The following is a 17,766-nucleotide window of genomic DNA, read 5'->3' on the forward strand; positions in this document are numbered from 1 at the left end:
ACAATATAATAGCGGAACTATTACAAAATATATGAGAGGTAGGACAGAAGATAGAATACAATAGGTATGGAAGTATATATAATAGGTAATGAGATTCATATGACGGTTGTTCAGGCATTTGGGTAGCCCCAGCCCAAGGGCATTGGTTTGTATTTAGGTATTACAATAGATCAATCCCGAATTGGCTTCACTACTTCTTTTTCTTCTGCGCCTCTGCTTGAATGTCTTTGAGCTTTGAATGATGTCTAACGGCTTCTCTAGTAGTCCAAGTAGCGGCATTGCTAAGTAGCAAGATGGCACTGTAACTGGGCTTTATCGTATGTTACTGTCATTATTATGGCATTAGTGAAAACTTGGACAGTCCAACTTTTAATTCCTCATGCCATCTGAGAAAAAAAAGGGAATTTTGCATGAAATCACAAATAAAGCTGTAAAACAAAAAAAATGGTAAAACAAAAAAGAGAAAATAGGGTAAAATAAAAAATGAATATTATTAAGTACAGATACAGAAATCAGGTTACCTGAATTAGATTTTGATGCTGAGTTATATAGCCCGCCTTTTCCGATACTCTCGTAAGCTCGCGAATGTTGTATGTTAATTGAATTTTAATTCAATTTCTCTTGTGTCTTAAGAGTTCTGTCCCTTTCGGCGACGTTTTAATGGAAAGTTTTGTGGTCTCAGGTGACTGGAACTCTGGTTTCACAGCATTCATTTCATTCCTAAAACTTAAAATGATATGCAAGATTTCTTTAGGAGTACAAATAACCGCACTTTCAAGAATTTAAATGGTGCTAATGTTTAATGTGGGAATTTATGTCGTAAGCCTGGACTTTCTCATGCATTACTGCCATTATTATGGTATTAATGAAAACCTGGGCAGTCCAATTTCTGACTCCTTAGCAGAAAAAATCCGTGCGGAATCATAAACTTCGATGAGGCTCTGGTAGCTATTTCAGCGCCAAAAATGCCATCTCAAGTTAAACAAATAAAGTATTAGCAAGCACAAATACAGAAAATAGGTGACGTAGCTTAGCTTTTGATGTGGAGTTACCACTCATTTCCAAGATTCCCATAAGCTGCCAAATACTACATGGTAATCGAATCATTATTCAAAATCTATTATGTCGAATAAATTTGGTCTGTTTCAGTCCAACATTTCTGGATCTTTAGTGCCTGAAATTATTTTAGTGTTTCCTGTAAGTAAGACATGAATTCTCAACGCCTTGATTACCCCTAACACTACCTACGCTTGCTAAATGTAGAATTTGAAAATTAATGTGATGCATAAACAATCAACTTTTGAAACTAAATGCCTATGTCGCATCGCTGGCATTGCATAACAGAATAGAGTCTCAAGACGTCTTAAGTTCAAACAAAATCTGGTGACTCAAGTGCTTTAATTGTGTCCAATAAATGGGGTTTTTCCGTCTTCAGACGATCGTCTTTGAAGGTCAAATTTACTGTTCTCGCCTTTTAAGTCGATGCACAAAGAGATGGCTGGAAATTTTTGCCCTTCGCCGCCATAAGGACCTTCTTCGTTTAGTAGATTACTTCGAGAACCACGAAAGCCATACCCACGCCCTCACAAAGATGGAAGCCCAGTGCCACCTTTAAGGTTGAACGGAATTTTGATAATTCTATTTTTGAAAATGAAGAATTTAATTATGCTTAAAATAAGACTGATCTTGTAAACTTGTAGTCTTTTTTTTTAACTGTTATCGCTGTCTTTGATAAGAAAAAAAAAACAAAAAAAAACTGCAAACTAAATGGTGCTGACTCATATAAGCAAAGATTAATTTCGTTGACCACATTGACAAGGCATAACAAAAAAAAAGAAAAAATAAAGATCGAGAATGCTGTATTTCAATACTGGGCGAAAAAAGTGGATATCTTGGGAGTGCAACCTCCTCCCTACTTCAGTGCTATCATAAGAATTGGAATAAAATGCAAAAATAATGGTCGACAAAATGTTTTGCATAAAACTAAATAACGCGGAAAACCAACAGAAATATTATACAGAAATCTCAAATCCAAACAACGCGGAAAATCAACACAAACAACAAAAATGCAAAATTAGCAGAATTAAAAATTTGAAAGCCGAAAAATCCAATTCCAAGAGCAAGCCATTCACAAAAATCTACGGTTAGCCAAAATCCAAAACTCTCGTTTGGTACTAGGGAATAACTGTCGTAAGTGTTGGAGTTGAAAAACCCCCTTTTCCATCTTTATTTCTCCCAATCTGTTTTCTTAGAAGCAGAGTCGTGCGCATTTTTGTTTAGGGTAACAAAAATGCGGTAATAAAAACCACACAAAGGTACTGTTAGCCCTGCAGGAATAAAAAGAAACAAAATAATGAAGGGAAATAACGTCAAATATTACAAAGGAAATCTATTAAAATATTAAAAAGATACAAAAAGAAATTATATAATAACAAAAAAAGTTGAATAGATAATAATAATAATTAATTAAACCAATTTATAATTCCTTCTATTATTAAAATGATTAAGGCAAAATAAAAGAATAAGTCAACTGTTATAGTTATATATAACTGTTAGTCCTGCTAATAACTGTTAATAAAGTTAATAACTGTTAGTCCTGCTATGAACTGGCTCTAATTTGCTCTTTTTCTAGTATTAACTACAAAAAGTGGCATTAGGGACAGGGCTGCCACCGTCAGTAGGATTTCACTAGATCTAGTGAAAAAAAAATCTAGTAAATTTAGTGGATCTAGTAAATTTAACGAAATCTAGTAAAAAATCATGATTTATAGTAAACAAACCTATTGTTATTTTCCATGAATTCAGGGGGGAAATTAGGGTGCATTCATTACAAGTTCTGATTTCGATTACATTAGATATTATGGCTACTATAGGTTTCCGGAACTTTCAATCATGCTATGAAAACGAAAGAAAAGAGGGAAAGACAGAGAAAAGAGGAAAAGAGAAAGAAAAAAGGAAAAAAGATTCTGAAAGTCCTATTGATTATCCTCCTATAGTAAAAATTTATGCTTGATGGTGTGCAAAAAAAATTTTTCAGCATTTAGGAAAAACAGATGCGATTTAGTAAATTTTTCCTTTCAGATTTAGTAAATTCTTCCAGGCCAGGGTGGCAATCCTGATTAGGGGGCAGAAGATACGGAAGCAGAAACTGTCCAAAACGTATTATTGGCAGAGGTTGGCGATCTTTAAGGGTTTCAATCTTTGAAGATTCAAGTCTTTTTTTTTGGGGGGGAGGGTTATAAATATATATCAGTAAAAGCAGATTTCGGTATTATTCAAAAACCAAGAGAGTGAGATAAGGGCAGAGTTAGAGAGTAAAAAAGAAATGAGATATTTTGATGTTTTTCTTCTTAATAATTTATGTGTTGATTTAATTTTTTTTTTTACACTATCAATTAGCTTTTGTCAAGTGGATAGAATTATTTATATGAGCATGCGTCATCGACACAGAAAACGTGTGTCTTGCGCTTTAGGTTGGTAGATTAATATTGTTGCTGTGATCTATTTCAAGTTGTTCTAGTGTGTAATTGATTTTAGCACGTAAGGGTGAAAAACAGCGCCATTTAGTGCATTTTTTATGTTTCTATGGTACCTGTTTTTATTAATGTATTCTGAATCTGACTAACTGTCGTATTAGTCAACTTAAACGTTGTGCGGGTGTAGTTGGAAAACTTTACATGTTAAATTATGATGCTGGACTTTTCTGCCATTGAGAAATCTGATCAAAATGATGTATCTACAGGCCGTACCCAGGATTTTTTTTTTCGGAGGGGATTTTATTTTTAAAAAATTTAGGGGGGGGGGGGTGGTCACACAAAAAGAACCTCAAAACAACGCATACAAAATTTGTTTATGTCCATTTTTGTTACGTTTCTACGAGTCAGAGAAACATTTCAGGGGGGGGGGGGGTTTAAACCCCCTATCCCCCTGGAAATGGCCTTGATGTATCTACAACCTTTCTTGAAGTGAAAGACATAGTTTCTCATTTATGTATATTCAGAACTGATTATGCGCTCTCATTTAAATCTGAAGCAGATTCAATGACTTGCTACCCGTGAAAAAAGAAGGCAACAACTTAGTTTCAATTTGGGAAAGGGTGATATACTCCTTTTCCGTATATCGCTCCCCCGTGATAGACTTTCTCTGGATTTTTCCCCTTGTAGACAAAGGTTGCAAAGGCCTGTTGCTGAACCTACACCAAAAATACAATCAGTATTTACAGTCACTCGCAAGATATGAACAAAATTTTGTACCTGGGTTTGTTCGTCTTTATAACTTAGATGCCTAATTTTATATATAGATGTGGGTTATTTTAATTTTTGTCTTTTTAATTTTGTCGATCGTGCAATTGTTGTGAAAATTGTATTTGTTTTGACTGTATCATTGAACCTGAAAATTGCGTTTTGTATATTATGTAGACTTTTTGAATTATTTACTCTTGTCTTGACGAAAAAAGAAAGAAGAGGAATCAGCCCGACCGTGTAAGCATTTTGAAATAAAGGAGATTTTGATTTGATTTGACTCACGGATAGACTGTACGTTTCTTGAACCGATTTTGTTCATTAATCAGCTAAGTACTGTTAATGAAGACCTCCTCCCGTCCCCCTTTTCCACTAGTTTCTCGGTATTAACCATTATTGTTAAGAAACCGTAACTAATTACTGAAATACCTTAGAGGCGTATGCAAGGGAGGGGAGGACGTTGGGCTCCTCCAACTTAACTAATTACTAAATTATGGCTTAATTGTTGGCTGCTATTGGTTTCTTTGTTGTTTTTTCTACTTCCTTTTTTTGTGTGTATCGAATTATATGGAGGGTAACTGTCAACGAACGAGAAGGAATGGATTTTTTAGGAAGAATTTTGGTTGTATATTACAAAAACTCTGTTTCGAACACGAAAACGCACTATTGTGACCAAGTTGAATATAGCAGCCATTAATTATTTTTCGTAATGAATGTTGAATTTTGGAACGAACTATTTTAATTTATCAATTTTAGGGATAATCTTGATTGGCTCTCACGAGCGACCAACTGGGCCAAATTGACAGCTACTGCATCTCTCGGCGCTATTCATCGTGGACATGAGAAAGACGCCAAAACCCTTATGAGCTCCTATTTGCCGAAAGATTCCGGTTTGGGAGGAGCTGGTTACACCGAAGGTGGGGCTTTGTATGCCCTAGGTTTGATTCACGCCAATCACGGTTCCGGAATTGTGGACTATCTTCTTAGTCAGTTAAAGGATGCTCCTAACGAGGTTTTTTTTTTTTTTTTTTTTTTTTTTTTTTTACAGTATTTTATATGCTCTGCTGCTAATGAGAATTGCGGAAAAAATAATGCTATTTAATATATGTTTATTTGTTTATTTTATTATTACCTTATTTAAGATTTACATTAATTTAGAAAATTTAAGATTAATATTATCTTAGTATTAGCTAGTTAATTATTCTAACTTATATTATATCACATTATTAAATATTCATCGAGGCGTCAAAAACCCCTACAGTCTATTCGTATCTTTTTGATGGGCGTTTATTAGTAACACTTTGCTATTTACTATCCTTTAAACAGTTTCTTGTAACGAACTGTAAGTAAAGAAAAACATTTGTCAACAGTAGCCGAAACTCCAAAAATCGAAATTTGCAACAATGTATATTTCATTTGAATCTTCTTTTTATGGTAATTCCAAGTATATAAAAATATTTACGTTACATTTTTTCTCCAAAATTTAAGAGGTTGAGAAAATGCCTGAAAAAAGCAGAGAAAGATCCTCTAAAAAAGGTTCGGTTTTGTTAAAAAATTTAACATCAGATCTAGCATATTTTTTTTTATTTCTTGTTTTATAGTAAATTATAAGCGGGCCCGCCCTCAGCTAGTCTACCACAATGGCGTATCCAGGATTTATGTTCGGGGGGGGGGGGGGGGCTACAAATAAAACGCGTCTAAAATTTGTTTACATGCATTTTTGTTACGTTTTTACGGGTCGAACAAAATTTAGGGGGGAGGGGTTCAAACCCGGATCCTCCCCCCTCACATCAATCCTCCCGGATATGGCCTTGGTCTACTGGCATTATGTTGGTTTATGGATGTTTTATTTGCACTGGGACGCGTGTACCCTCATTCAAGCAAATCTTTGTTGGGTTATCAAGAAAAGATTATCAACGACCGGTGGATCTTCACAGATTTTTATTATTTCATTATTATTCATTTATTATTTCATTACATTTCATTTTTATTGTTTCTTCTATAATTGGATTGATTAGAAGAGCCTGAAATTAGATTGATTAGAAGAGTCTAGTATAAAATTGTCTCATGATATTGAAATATTAGTAATATATTAGAATTATCTTGACTTATTTTTTTATTTTGCCTTAATCGTTTTAATAATAGAAGGAATTATTAATTGGTGTAATTGATTTATTATTATTATCTATTTAACATTTTTTTTATTCTATAATTTCTTTTTATATTTTTTAATATTTTAATAGATTTCCTTTGTAATATTTGACGTTTATTCCTTTCATTATTTTGTTGTTTTTTTTTATGGTCATTTTCTTTCTCTTGCCGTAATAAATATCTTGTGTTATTGTGTATATATATATATATATATATATATATATATATATATATATATATATATATATATATATATATATATATATATATATATATATATATATATATATATATATATATATATATATATATATATATATATATATATATATATATATATATATATATATATATATATATATATATATATATATATATATATATATATATATATATATATATATATATATATATATATATATATATATATATATATATATATATATATACAAGTAAATGTCAATTCCGTTGCAATAAGTTGCGTTCGTTCATAGAATAATTATATGGACTTTAAATAAAGAATTAAAATCATTGAATATAACAATATATGAAACAAAATAATAATTTTTACTGAAGCCAATAGCTCTTTTGGAACTTTTAGAAATGTATCCAAACACAAAGATGTGCCATAGGCATCAATTCACGAAAATGAAGGGTAGAAGAGGGGTGGGGGGTAGGTTGGCAAAATGTTCTTTTTTTTTACCCAAGATGAGAGCATTTTGTTGTTGTTTTTTCAAAAGAAATTACCAAAAAAACTAATTTTCAAGACCCTCTTCTCCCAATTTATATGCCTGTATCATGCACGTCCCACGACAGCCTGAGAACAAAACACAAGACTTGAGACTTGAAAAAGATAGGACCTGAAATAGAATGGGGAGAGTATTCAGTGCGTGGATGGGTTTCCTTGTAGCAGTTTGACATTCACCGATAAAAACTTTAGAAGGATATAGAAAACTGTCTTTTCCTTACTAGCCCTGCCCCCCCCCCCCCCAGAAAATACCCCCCGTGGAAAATAAGGCTTTCCAAATTTGAGGATTTTATTTGAGTTCCCTGACTAGTTCCAGTTTCAAAGCTCCTCTGCCCAGGCAGTGGAGTAAAGATCTATTTCTTCGGCTTCTCAACGCCTTGATTATCCCTAACCCTACTCACGTTTGCTAAATGTAGAATTTGAAAATGAATGTTATGCATAAACAATCAACCTTTGAAACTAAATGCCTTTATTGCATCGCTGGCATTGCGTACCAGAATAGAGTCTCAACAAGTCTTAACTTCAAACAAAATTTGGTGGCTCAAGTGCTTCAGTTGTGTCAAATAAATGGGGTTTCCCCGTCTTCAGACGATCGTCCTTGAAGGTTGAATTTACTTTTCTCGCCTTTGATGTCGACGCGCAAAGAGATGGATGGAAATTTTTGCCCTTCGCCGTCATCCGAACCTTCTTCATTTAGTAGATTGCTTCGAGAACTACGGAAGACATACCCACGCCCTCAAAAAGACCGAAGCCCAGTGCAACCTTCAAGGTTGAACGGAATTTTGATCATACTGTTTTAAAAAATGAAGAATTTAATTCTTCTGTGCACGCTCCTTCTCCACTATAATCTATTCAAAACTTCGCTTGTTACCCCCTTTCATGAATTTTTAATTTCTTTTAAATCCTTTCTTGTGATCTCTTCCTACTCCCTTTGGGGACGATCCGTTTTTCGTTGGCCAAGAAGCACAATCTTTGGCAATCTGCATTTTGTATCTGTAAAACCCAGACGAATGGCCTAACGAGCAGGGTTGCCACCACGGTCAGTTTCTAAAGTGCTACAATTGCCCAAATTTGTGGGCTACACAGCAATTTTCGGTGATAGACTGGCCTCGTAAAGCAATGTTTTCCAAGCGTGGGGCATGCGGCATACCAGGGGGCAAATTGATTTTAGAGGGGTAATTTATGTCAATCAGTTTGCTTTCGAGTCGTCCTACAGTAAGTAGAACATTTTTTTGAATGACGAGGATTATAAATCAATGAAGCAAGGGGATGATCGGTATCGAAGGATATCCAGGTAACTTTGTAATTTTTTGTAACTATGCCACTGAAAGCTCTTGGGCCTGTTGCTAGATACCAGTATTAGATACACACTTGATAAAATCAACAAAAACAAACTTTTGTATCAACAAGACAAGCTTTCGTATACAAAACTATGAGGTCCGTGTAGTGGATGTGTCGGTTTCCTGATGCTCTGCCTGCGGCTGGGAGTGCTATGCGTAGATGGCTTGTGTAGTCATCTGAAGCTGGGTGGATTTTTGGCTTGTCTTACAAGGAGACGCCATGGATCTTTGCCCCAATTCAAACAATAGGCACCACCGAGACTTGAGCCAGTGACCCTTTGCTTGTGAGTTCTGCGTGGCAAATTGACATATAGTATAAAATAGAATAAATGATAAACAAGAACTTAAGTCAGGGTCATTAGCAACTGTTGCTGGGCAACCAATTGAAATGTGACATCGCTTTAATTCTACGACTTTTTCGAATGAAAAATTTACTGCTAACTACGTCATTCCTAACATTTGTATCAAGTTTTGCCTCGTTAATGGAACGAGTTGGGGGATTGGCTGGACTAAATGAATTGAAATCATTTGGGAATGCATCGAATCCGCACTTAATACCAGTTAATTTACATGTTTCCGTAGTTTTTACCTAGATAATTAATATATTTTTGTCTATTATACTATGCAAATAATAAACAAGGATTACACCTCAATATTAGCGAAACAGCGAATTGAATATTTTTAATTTATTTCATTTTTAATTACTTTTTGATCAGTTAATCTCCATGTTACATTTGGATGTTTGTAATTATTTTATTATTGTTGTGAATTTTATCTACATATTTTATTATAGTTTATTATTGTATATTTCATTATACTATTAATTTTATAATTATCCTTATGCAAATGATAACCCAGTTACATCTCGGTATCAGGCAAACTGCTAATTCATTATTTGTAATTAATCCAATTTTAATTACTTCTTTACCTATGGTAGAGCAGCGGGTTGATCTCTGGTTGACAATACGGGGCATGGGGTTTGATCCCAGGTGCTGCAAAGCTGCACTTGCCGCATAGCCATGTAATAGAATAAAATGCTCTTGGTTATCCCTACCAAACTATCATGAGATAACTATAAGGGTTTTGTTCTGTTGCGTACATAAATGCATTTTTTGACCCATCGTAGCTCAGCAATTGTTCTAACAAAATCCCTAATTACGCTGCTATGTTGGGCATAGGTGCCTTGGGGCTGCACTGCGGTTTCTGTGAAATATTCTGTGAGACATAGTCTGCAGCATTATGGACATGAAAACTTGAGGAAAAAAAGTAAATTTTCTGGAATATATAAGCAATTATAGTGTAGATCGTAATATTTTGAAATCCCCTCCCCATCTTTATTGCGATCCTACTTTTTGATAAAAGGAATTTATGTCAGTTAGTATGTGCTACTGAGAATCCAATTGAAAAGAAACCTCACCTCGTCTCTAGGACTTCTTGGGAATACTAATTTTCCTGATAAGTGGATCTCTCCTGACTAAGTTTTGCCTTACTGAGGGAAATCTAACACGTGCTAAATGTCAGGTAATGCACAAGTTTTCTGAGTGAAAATTTTATGATATTTACCCCAGGCTTGTAAACATAAATACAAGGAACCTGTCCTATTCCCTAAGGTCTTACTTTAATCGCTGTTCATAGAAGAAAATGATGATGATTGGCAGATGCAACATAAAATGTTTTTGTACAAAAAGAGAAAAGTTCTAAAAACTTTTTTAAATCTACTGAAACTTTTCCAGTGTCAGTCATGGTGGCGGTGGCGCGTTCAATGCTGCCTATAGAGCGTTCCGATTTCAATAGACAAACAAATGAAATAAAGGTTTCTGGCGTAGCCATTTTTTTTTTTTTTTTTTTTTTTTTTTTATTATTATTATTATTATTAAAAGAGCCCATATTTTGTTTTACCCCTCCAAGAAGGTAGGGAAAGGCTGATGGGTAGCAATAAAAGTTGTAGTTGTTTTCTTCTGTAATTGTATGCTCTTTAGTTGGTTACAAGGCCGTATCCAGGGCGTGGGGTTACCCGGTTTGAACCCCCCCCGCCCCGAAATTTTTGACCGAGTCGAAAATAAGTCGAAAATTAGTAAAACCTAGGTAAAAATCAGTAAAATTAGTCGAAAACTGAGTCAAAAACTAGTAACCCCCCCCCCCCCCGAAAAAAAATCCTGGATCTGCCCTTGGTTGATTATACCTACTGCTGCAACCATGAAAGGTAGCAACAGAACTTGAAATTCTCGCAAATTGATCAGTCCAAGAATTGATCAGCACCTATTGATGATCTTAATCTTGAATGATCTGCATGAAAATTCATCCACAGATCTTATTTTGAATGGGATTTAAGATTGTCTGAGCTAGTGGTACTAGGAAATGATAAGAAGAGGTACTAGTGGCAAAAGCTTGAGGAATTTTTCTCCCAACCGTGGCATGTCTTTTCTACCTCCCATGAAGTAAACACCCCCACTGTAGGGATCGACCGCCGTCATTTTTTTTAGGCCCTGCCACTTTTTCACTGAATTTTTCACTAAAGTAACTTTTTTGTTCATGTTTTGAGCTTTGTTTTTCAGCAATTTACTGAACTAATGGACGGTTGGACATTAAAGTTACTAGAAAAGGTAAGTTCACTCTTGATGAATAATCCTCCCATAGCTGCTTATAGGCCTCTGTTCACTGAGTATCCATCCAAACTGGCTGCTTAGAAGATGGGCATTTTGGGCCAAATTCTTAAGTTATGTTTCCAGGATTTGCTTCTCTTTTTGTGTTTGGCTGTTGCCTGTAGAGGGTACAAATTAAAACCCATAAGATTAGGGGATGTCAAACCGTAAGAAGGAGTAAGCGTATTTTATTGGCTTTACGAGTTTATACTTGTTTGCATAAACATATGAGCTGGTGAGAAGGCTTTCTAAATCCATTTTAACGCCTATTCTTTTTTCAGGTCACTTTCAGTGATGGGTAAGACGGAATTTCTGGCAAACTGGTTTCGGAAGGGAAGACAGGACTGGACGCATAGTGCAAGAGTAGTGTGACAAGAGTACTACTCTTGGCATACCACTCTTTGAATATCATTGTTTGATACTAGTTGGGGACCGAAGGAAGAGTCTCTGTGTACGCCACCTACAATTCTTTTTCGTAGGATACGCAAAAGCGGAAGATTTACACCAGCACTTATTGCAAGCTCTAAAGGATTGCGTCGACTAGTAATGATGACCACCAGCAATTTTGTCAAGCAAAGTGCTTTGACTGATATTCAGACGGGAAAAAAAAATTCTGAGCTCTCCTATTCAAGCGGGGATTTTCTTTCATCCGATAAAGTAGTATGCGGCGACGGTGTGGAAGAATGTCCGTCGAAGGTGCAAAAAGTTGATGTTGTGAATTTCAGAAGTAGTGTCAGAATTACTTGCCTGGTTGCTTTCCGCCATGTTGAAGAGAAATCAGTAGGCCAAATTGCCCTTCAGTATTTCCGGTGCCTGCGGCTGGATAAATTGAATCTTGAGACAAGAACAAGCGACTTTGTGAAAATCATTGGATTTATGCCTTTTCGTGTGAATATTGAAGCTGCCAGTGACGAATGGAACTTGCTCCAGTGGGATTGATCATCAAGGATTGATGTTCTATGGAACTCGGTTTTTAGTCTTAAAAACCATCAAAGAGTATCTTTGTTTCAAAGATAGTAAAAGCAGCTCTCTGCATGTCGCATTGGAACGTTGATGTTGAATGTCATTTTCCCCGGTCAGGACGGATCATGACCGAGAAAAATCATTAATGAAAGTGAAAATGCTCAGTGCTATACTGATAGTCTCTGACGCTCCAAAGAAGTTTATTGACAGGCCCAAATTAGTCCCTATTAAAGTTAGATGTTGAATTTGACAGGTAAAGTCGCTTGAAACAAGCGACTTTGTGAAAATCATTGGATTTATGCCTTTCCGTGTGAATACTGAAGCTGCCAGTGACGAATGGAACTTGCTCCAGTGGGAACCGAGTTTGCCTAAGAACATGACTTCGTCAAGGATTGATGTTCTATGGAACTCGGTTTTTAGTCTTAAAAACCGTCAAGGAGTATCTTTGTTTCAAAGATAGTAAAAGCAGCTCTCTGCATGTCGCATTGGAACGTTGAATGTTGAACGTCATTTTTCCCGGTCAGGACGGATCATGACCGAGGAAAAATCATTAATGAAAGTGAAAATGCTCAGTGCTAGATTGATAGTCTCTGACGCTCCAAAGAAGTTTATTGACAGGTCTGAGTTAGTCCCTTTTAAAGTTAGCTGTTGAATTTTGGGCGAAATGTGTTCCTGAGCTATAAACTGTACCTGGAAACTGAGCGATCTAGACAGGCTGCAAAGGAGTCCAAAAGGAAAGAAGAAGAGGAAAAAAAGAGGATTTTATCTGAGAAGAAGACCATTGAACACCTGGAAAGTATTTGATTGAGAAGAAGTCAGTTGAAAAGAAGAGGAGACAAGTAGCAGAAAGGTTTCTTCAAGAAGCTAATGGGAAGCTGAAAAAAGCCATAGATGCAAAAGACTGTTGAAATAAGCGCGCAGAAAGTATGATCGAGGCTTTCAGCCGGAAGATGCGGGAAGAGGATAAGGCAGCCAGAGAGGTTGACCTTATATAGAACAGAATAAACAAGCGAAAGCCGTCCTTAATTTCGTCATGTTTTGCCAAAAGGAACAAGTAGAGTGGAGTATTTTGTACTGTTATATTTTATACTTTTAAACAAATTAAAAGCATTTAACTGAACTCATAAAAAAAAAAACCAACAAGAATATGTGCACCAGTGATGAAACACCAGCTGCCACTTTTCGTGTCCACGGACAGTTTCTGAGGTGCACATATCGTAAATTTGGTTTCGTAATTGGTTCATAAAAAGCACCATCAAAAGTTTATAAAGTTTTATCTTTGTGGTCAAAAGTTCATAAAGTTCATATTTTTCACAAAAAATCTAGCAGGAGGCCTGGAGTAGTGATGGGGACAGTTCATTTTACTACAAAATATGTAAAAAGACACTCAGCTGCCAAAAAGGGTTTCAAGCTCTTCTTCAACATGCTGCCAAAAAGGAACTCGAGATGAACGTGTCTACTGTGCTAAGCCCAGATAAACTCGGACTCACCTGATCAACTTCAACCGAAGACAAGTCACAAGCTGGAAATGCTGTACCAGAGAAGAAGCTTGAGCTGTTCTTGAAAGAGATGCAGTTTCAAAGGCAGAAATATTATAGGTCTTGGAGACCATAGCCAGTTCTTTTGCTGTATCTTCGCGTGATTGTGTTGTTGATGTGTTTCGAACTATATTCCTGGGTACTGTCCCGGAAGGCTTCTCGTTAAATGCAAAAAAATTACATACTTGTTGACAGGGCCATCTATCCTTATTTTGGGGAAATTTTTTGTTGAAGATATCCAGGTGTCTGACTCTGCACCGGAATACAATGAGATCAAAAACAATGTTGGGGTGAAAGAGCTCCAAATAAGGGTCCGATACTGGTCGAAGGAGCAAAAACTAATTTTTACTCGATATCTTAGAACATGTTATCTGGGACATACTACTAGTGAGGATCTGAGTAAGAAGCTCCTCCAGTGTATAGAAGATGAAGCAATTCGACTTAAGAGACTGTTGATGCTTGCGAGCGATGGTCAAGCTGTCAATAAGAAAGTTTGATGAATTTTTTACTTGGAAAAGAAAAAGTGATATTCAAAAGGTCTTTTAAATATCGTTACCTGCAACGTCCACGCAGTTCATAATGCGTTCTAAAAAGGACTAAAGGAAGTCGAAGAGGAATGTTCTAATATGATAATTGCGGTTCACCATTTTTTCAGCGGATGGTCTGCTCGCTGTGACGATTTTAGCCAGTGTTAGCTAAAAGTTAAGGAACTGCAACTTAAGTTCATAAAGCACGTCCCTACTAGGTGGCTTACCATAGGAGAGGCTGCTAACCGCTTGATCTCGAACTTAAAGCATTTTATTTCAAATCTGAAGTATCTGAAAACTGTCAGTCTATTAGGAAAGTCAACAATGAAAGCTGAAATCGAGTATGTTGTGAGTTTTTCAAATAACTTCACTTTATTCACTGGAGTGATTCAACGACTACAGCCGTTTATTCCTCTGCTAAATTTTGAGTTGCATTGCTTATGAACAGTTTATCTTGGACAAATGTACGTGCCGATGATGTCAACCGTCACCTGGTTGTAAAGCGTAGACAGTGCTGCAAAAGTATATCTAGAGCAGCCTTTATGTAATGAGCGGATCCTGGCAGCTCTTGCTTCTTCGAAAGCGACTCAGAAAGATAGAAAGCTTTTTTTTCTTGGAGTTAGAAAGCACGTCAAAGCTGCTATACAGTATTTGTTGGCAAATGCCCTGTGAACAACATTTTTTTTCCGAACCCTTAGCTTCTTCAGCCTTCCCAAGCCAGATTCCCAGCTGATGGGCTGCAGTGATGTTCTCTACGGCGCAAGAAAACTTCCGTTTGAGACGAACATAGAGAAAGTCCAGGGAGAATGGTTATTGTTACAGTCGGACCATGTGTCACCACCCTCGAACAGTATACGAATCGATTGCTATTGGCAAAAGATACTAGAACTGAAGACACCAGGTGGTGATGTGAAATATAAAGCCTTGGGTCGAGTAGTTAGAGCAGCTCTTTTGCTCTGCCATGGAAGTGCACATGTGAAGCGATGATTTTCTCGTTCCACTCAGTTGATGACTAGCGTGCAAGGCCGTACAGAGGAGCGGACCCTAAACACTAAAGCTTTTGTTGCTGATGCTCTGCACAACTATAAGAAGAAACCCAAGCTTGTGTCGATCACAAAGAAGCTACTGTGTTTTTCCAGATCAGCTAGAGCTAGCTATGACTTTACCTTATTGGTCGAAAACAGGATGCATTGGTAAAAGAAAAGCTTGAAGCTGGAAAGAAAGATTCTGAATTAGCAGTCTAGGACCTGATCCAGATGAAACAGAAAATAGTGGAGCTAGAGTCAAAAATAGAGATGGCTAAACAGAAGAAATAAATCGCTGATGCTACTCTGAAAGACGCAGGAGAAAGCAGTAGAAGAGAAGGGCTTTTTGAACATTGAGCTGGCTCAAAAGCGTGCTGGAAGCAGCACTAAAAGCTCTTTCCAAAGAATGGGAAAGGGTAAATGATGCTGAATCTGTGGAAGTAATTGCTTTGAACAGGAAATCAGAAATGATCGATCGCCTTCCAAATATCCTAAGAAGTGATGACGCTAATTATGTTAAGTGTAATTCTACCAGTGATTTGTTATGCTTACTCATCGATGCCAATTGTGCTGTTTATTCCTGTTCGTAAATATTCAAAATTTCTGCTTTACTAAGGTTGTTTGTTCCATGTACCTTAATCGAAGTTGTGTTTTCATTAAAGTTCTCTCTTTGTATGAGCAAACAAATTAGTCGAAGATAAAATAAGACATCCAGCCTTCTTTTCCATAACCTCACAGGCTTTTAGAGGGCGATGACGATCATAAGGCAGTAATTGGGACTTGTCACATCTGGCTGTGCTCTGAGTGCCTTCCTGGTAATCAATTTTTGTCACTTTTTTTAGTTGTGAAATGACTTACGTAACTTTTTTCGGAAGCATCCTTGCGACCGACCCTTGCCTCTGCCCTTACTACCAGAGCTTAAACAAATCGTAGAATATTTGCTTCCATATTTTAAAAAAGGTACGGGTGCAACTCTTTTGATTTATATTGGCGATGTTAAGATTTGAGATTCGTATTTATCTGATCATCGTCGCTTTCTTCTTAAAGATAGTTGTAGAATTCAGCTACAATCATGCAAAATGACCCAAGCAAGTGGATATAAAACTGAAATAGCTAATAATTTCTTGTGAATTATTGTTTCAACGTTAAAGAATTAAATTAATGAACATATTAAAGTTTTATATAAATATGTATATATATATATATATATATATATATATATATATATATATATATATATATATATATATATATATATATATATATATATATATATATATATATATATATATTGGGACTTTCAACAGACATTATGTTATATAATTAACTGTTGTGTTGGAACACAACAATCTTATTTATGCCATGCATGACATCATATAAGAAAATACTGATATGATGTCATAAGAAATGCTTGTACGATGTAATAACATAGTTTTGCAAATGACATGACGTCATTTGCAAAACCAAAATTAACGCTCTTAACGAATTTTCTCAGACTTCTGATCTATCTAGATCGTTTTTTTTTATTCGAGAATATCCCAAGACACCAATTATCCCGAAAAAACATGGAGCCGTTTTCGAAAAATAATAGATAAATACATACATACATACACAATTATTACTCTCATAGAACGATAGTATATAACACACACACACACATATATATATATATATATATATATATATATATATATATATATATATATATATATATATATATATATATATATATATATATATATATATATATATATATATATATATATATATATATATATATATATATATATATATATATATATATATATATATATATATATATATATATATATATATATATATATATATATATATATATATATATATATATATATATATATATATATATATATATATATATATATATATATATATATATATATATATATATATATATATATATATATATATATATATATATATATATATATATATATATATATATATATATATATATATATATATATATATATATATATATATATATATATATATATATATATATATATATATATATATATATATTTACATATATGTATATAGTAAGTTCTCATATAACTCGTTGAATAATTTTATTTTTATGCAATTAATATATTTACAGGAATTGTAACAATACATTTTTTTTTCAATTTTAAGTTTAGGTAAGTGTGCGGTTTTTACCCACAAATGCATGCATTTCTGTGTATTTTGAAATATTTAATTAATAATTCCAGAGGGGGGGGGAGTGACACATGGTGGGGGTCTTGATGAATTTTTATATAACCATATTCGTGGTGACAGATTTTTTTTACCATCTGATATGCCGTTTTTCACTCGTTTTACTTCGAAGTTGTAATTGTTTATTGCCTCTTTTAAAGGTGTCAACAAAATTCCTTTCCAACAGCGATTCCTAAGTGACTTACCTCTCCTTTTGTCAATGTCGGTTCTGGTCTCTTTTGCCCGGGGCAAAATTTTGATTAGCCCACCCCCTTGTCTCCCATAAAGTTTTCGGGCTTAATTTTAACAAACTTTCATTTATTGAAATATAATTATTTTTTAATTATTTTAAAATT

General features: G+C 34.9%; 1 protein-coding gene across 2 annotated transcripts in view; it reads left to right on the plus strand.

The window, feature by feature from the left end:
* LOC148941649 (26S proteasome non-ATPase regulatory subunit 1-like) overlaps positions 1 to 17,766 on the plus strand; it is a 775,304-nt gene that overhangs the window by 516,899 nt on the left and 240,639 nt on the right. For both annotated transcript variants that reach the window (XM_089104030.1, XM_089104029.1), the window contains exon 2: positions 4,998 to 5,253. In XM_089104030.1, the coding sequence (XP_088960156.1) occupies positions 4,998 to 5,253 (256 nt within the window). The remainder of the gene's footprint in view (positions 1 to 4,997; positions 5,254 to 17,766) is intronic.

The sequence above is a fragment of the Artemia sp. Qi Xiang Cuo genome, chromosome 18 (assembly GCF_049724085.1).
Source record: "Artemia sp. Qi Xiang Cuo chromosome 18, ASM4972408v1, whole genome shotgun sequence".
In the NCBI taxonomy this organism is placed as follows: Eukaryota; Metazoa; Arthropoda; class Branchiopoda; order Anostraca; family Artemiidae; genus Artemia; species Artemia sp. Qi Xiang Cuo.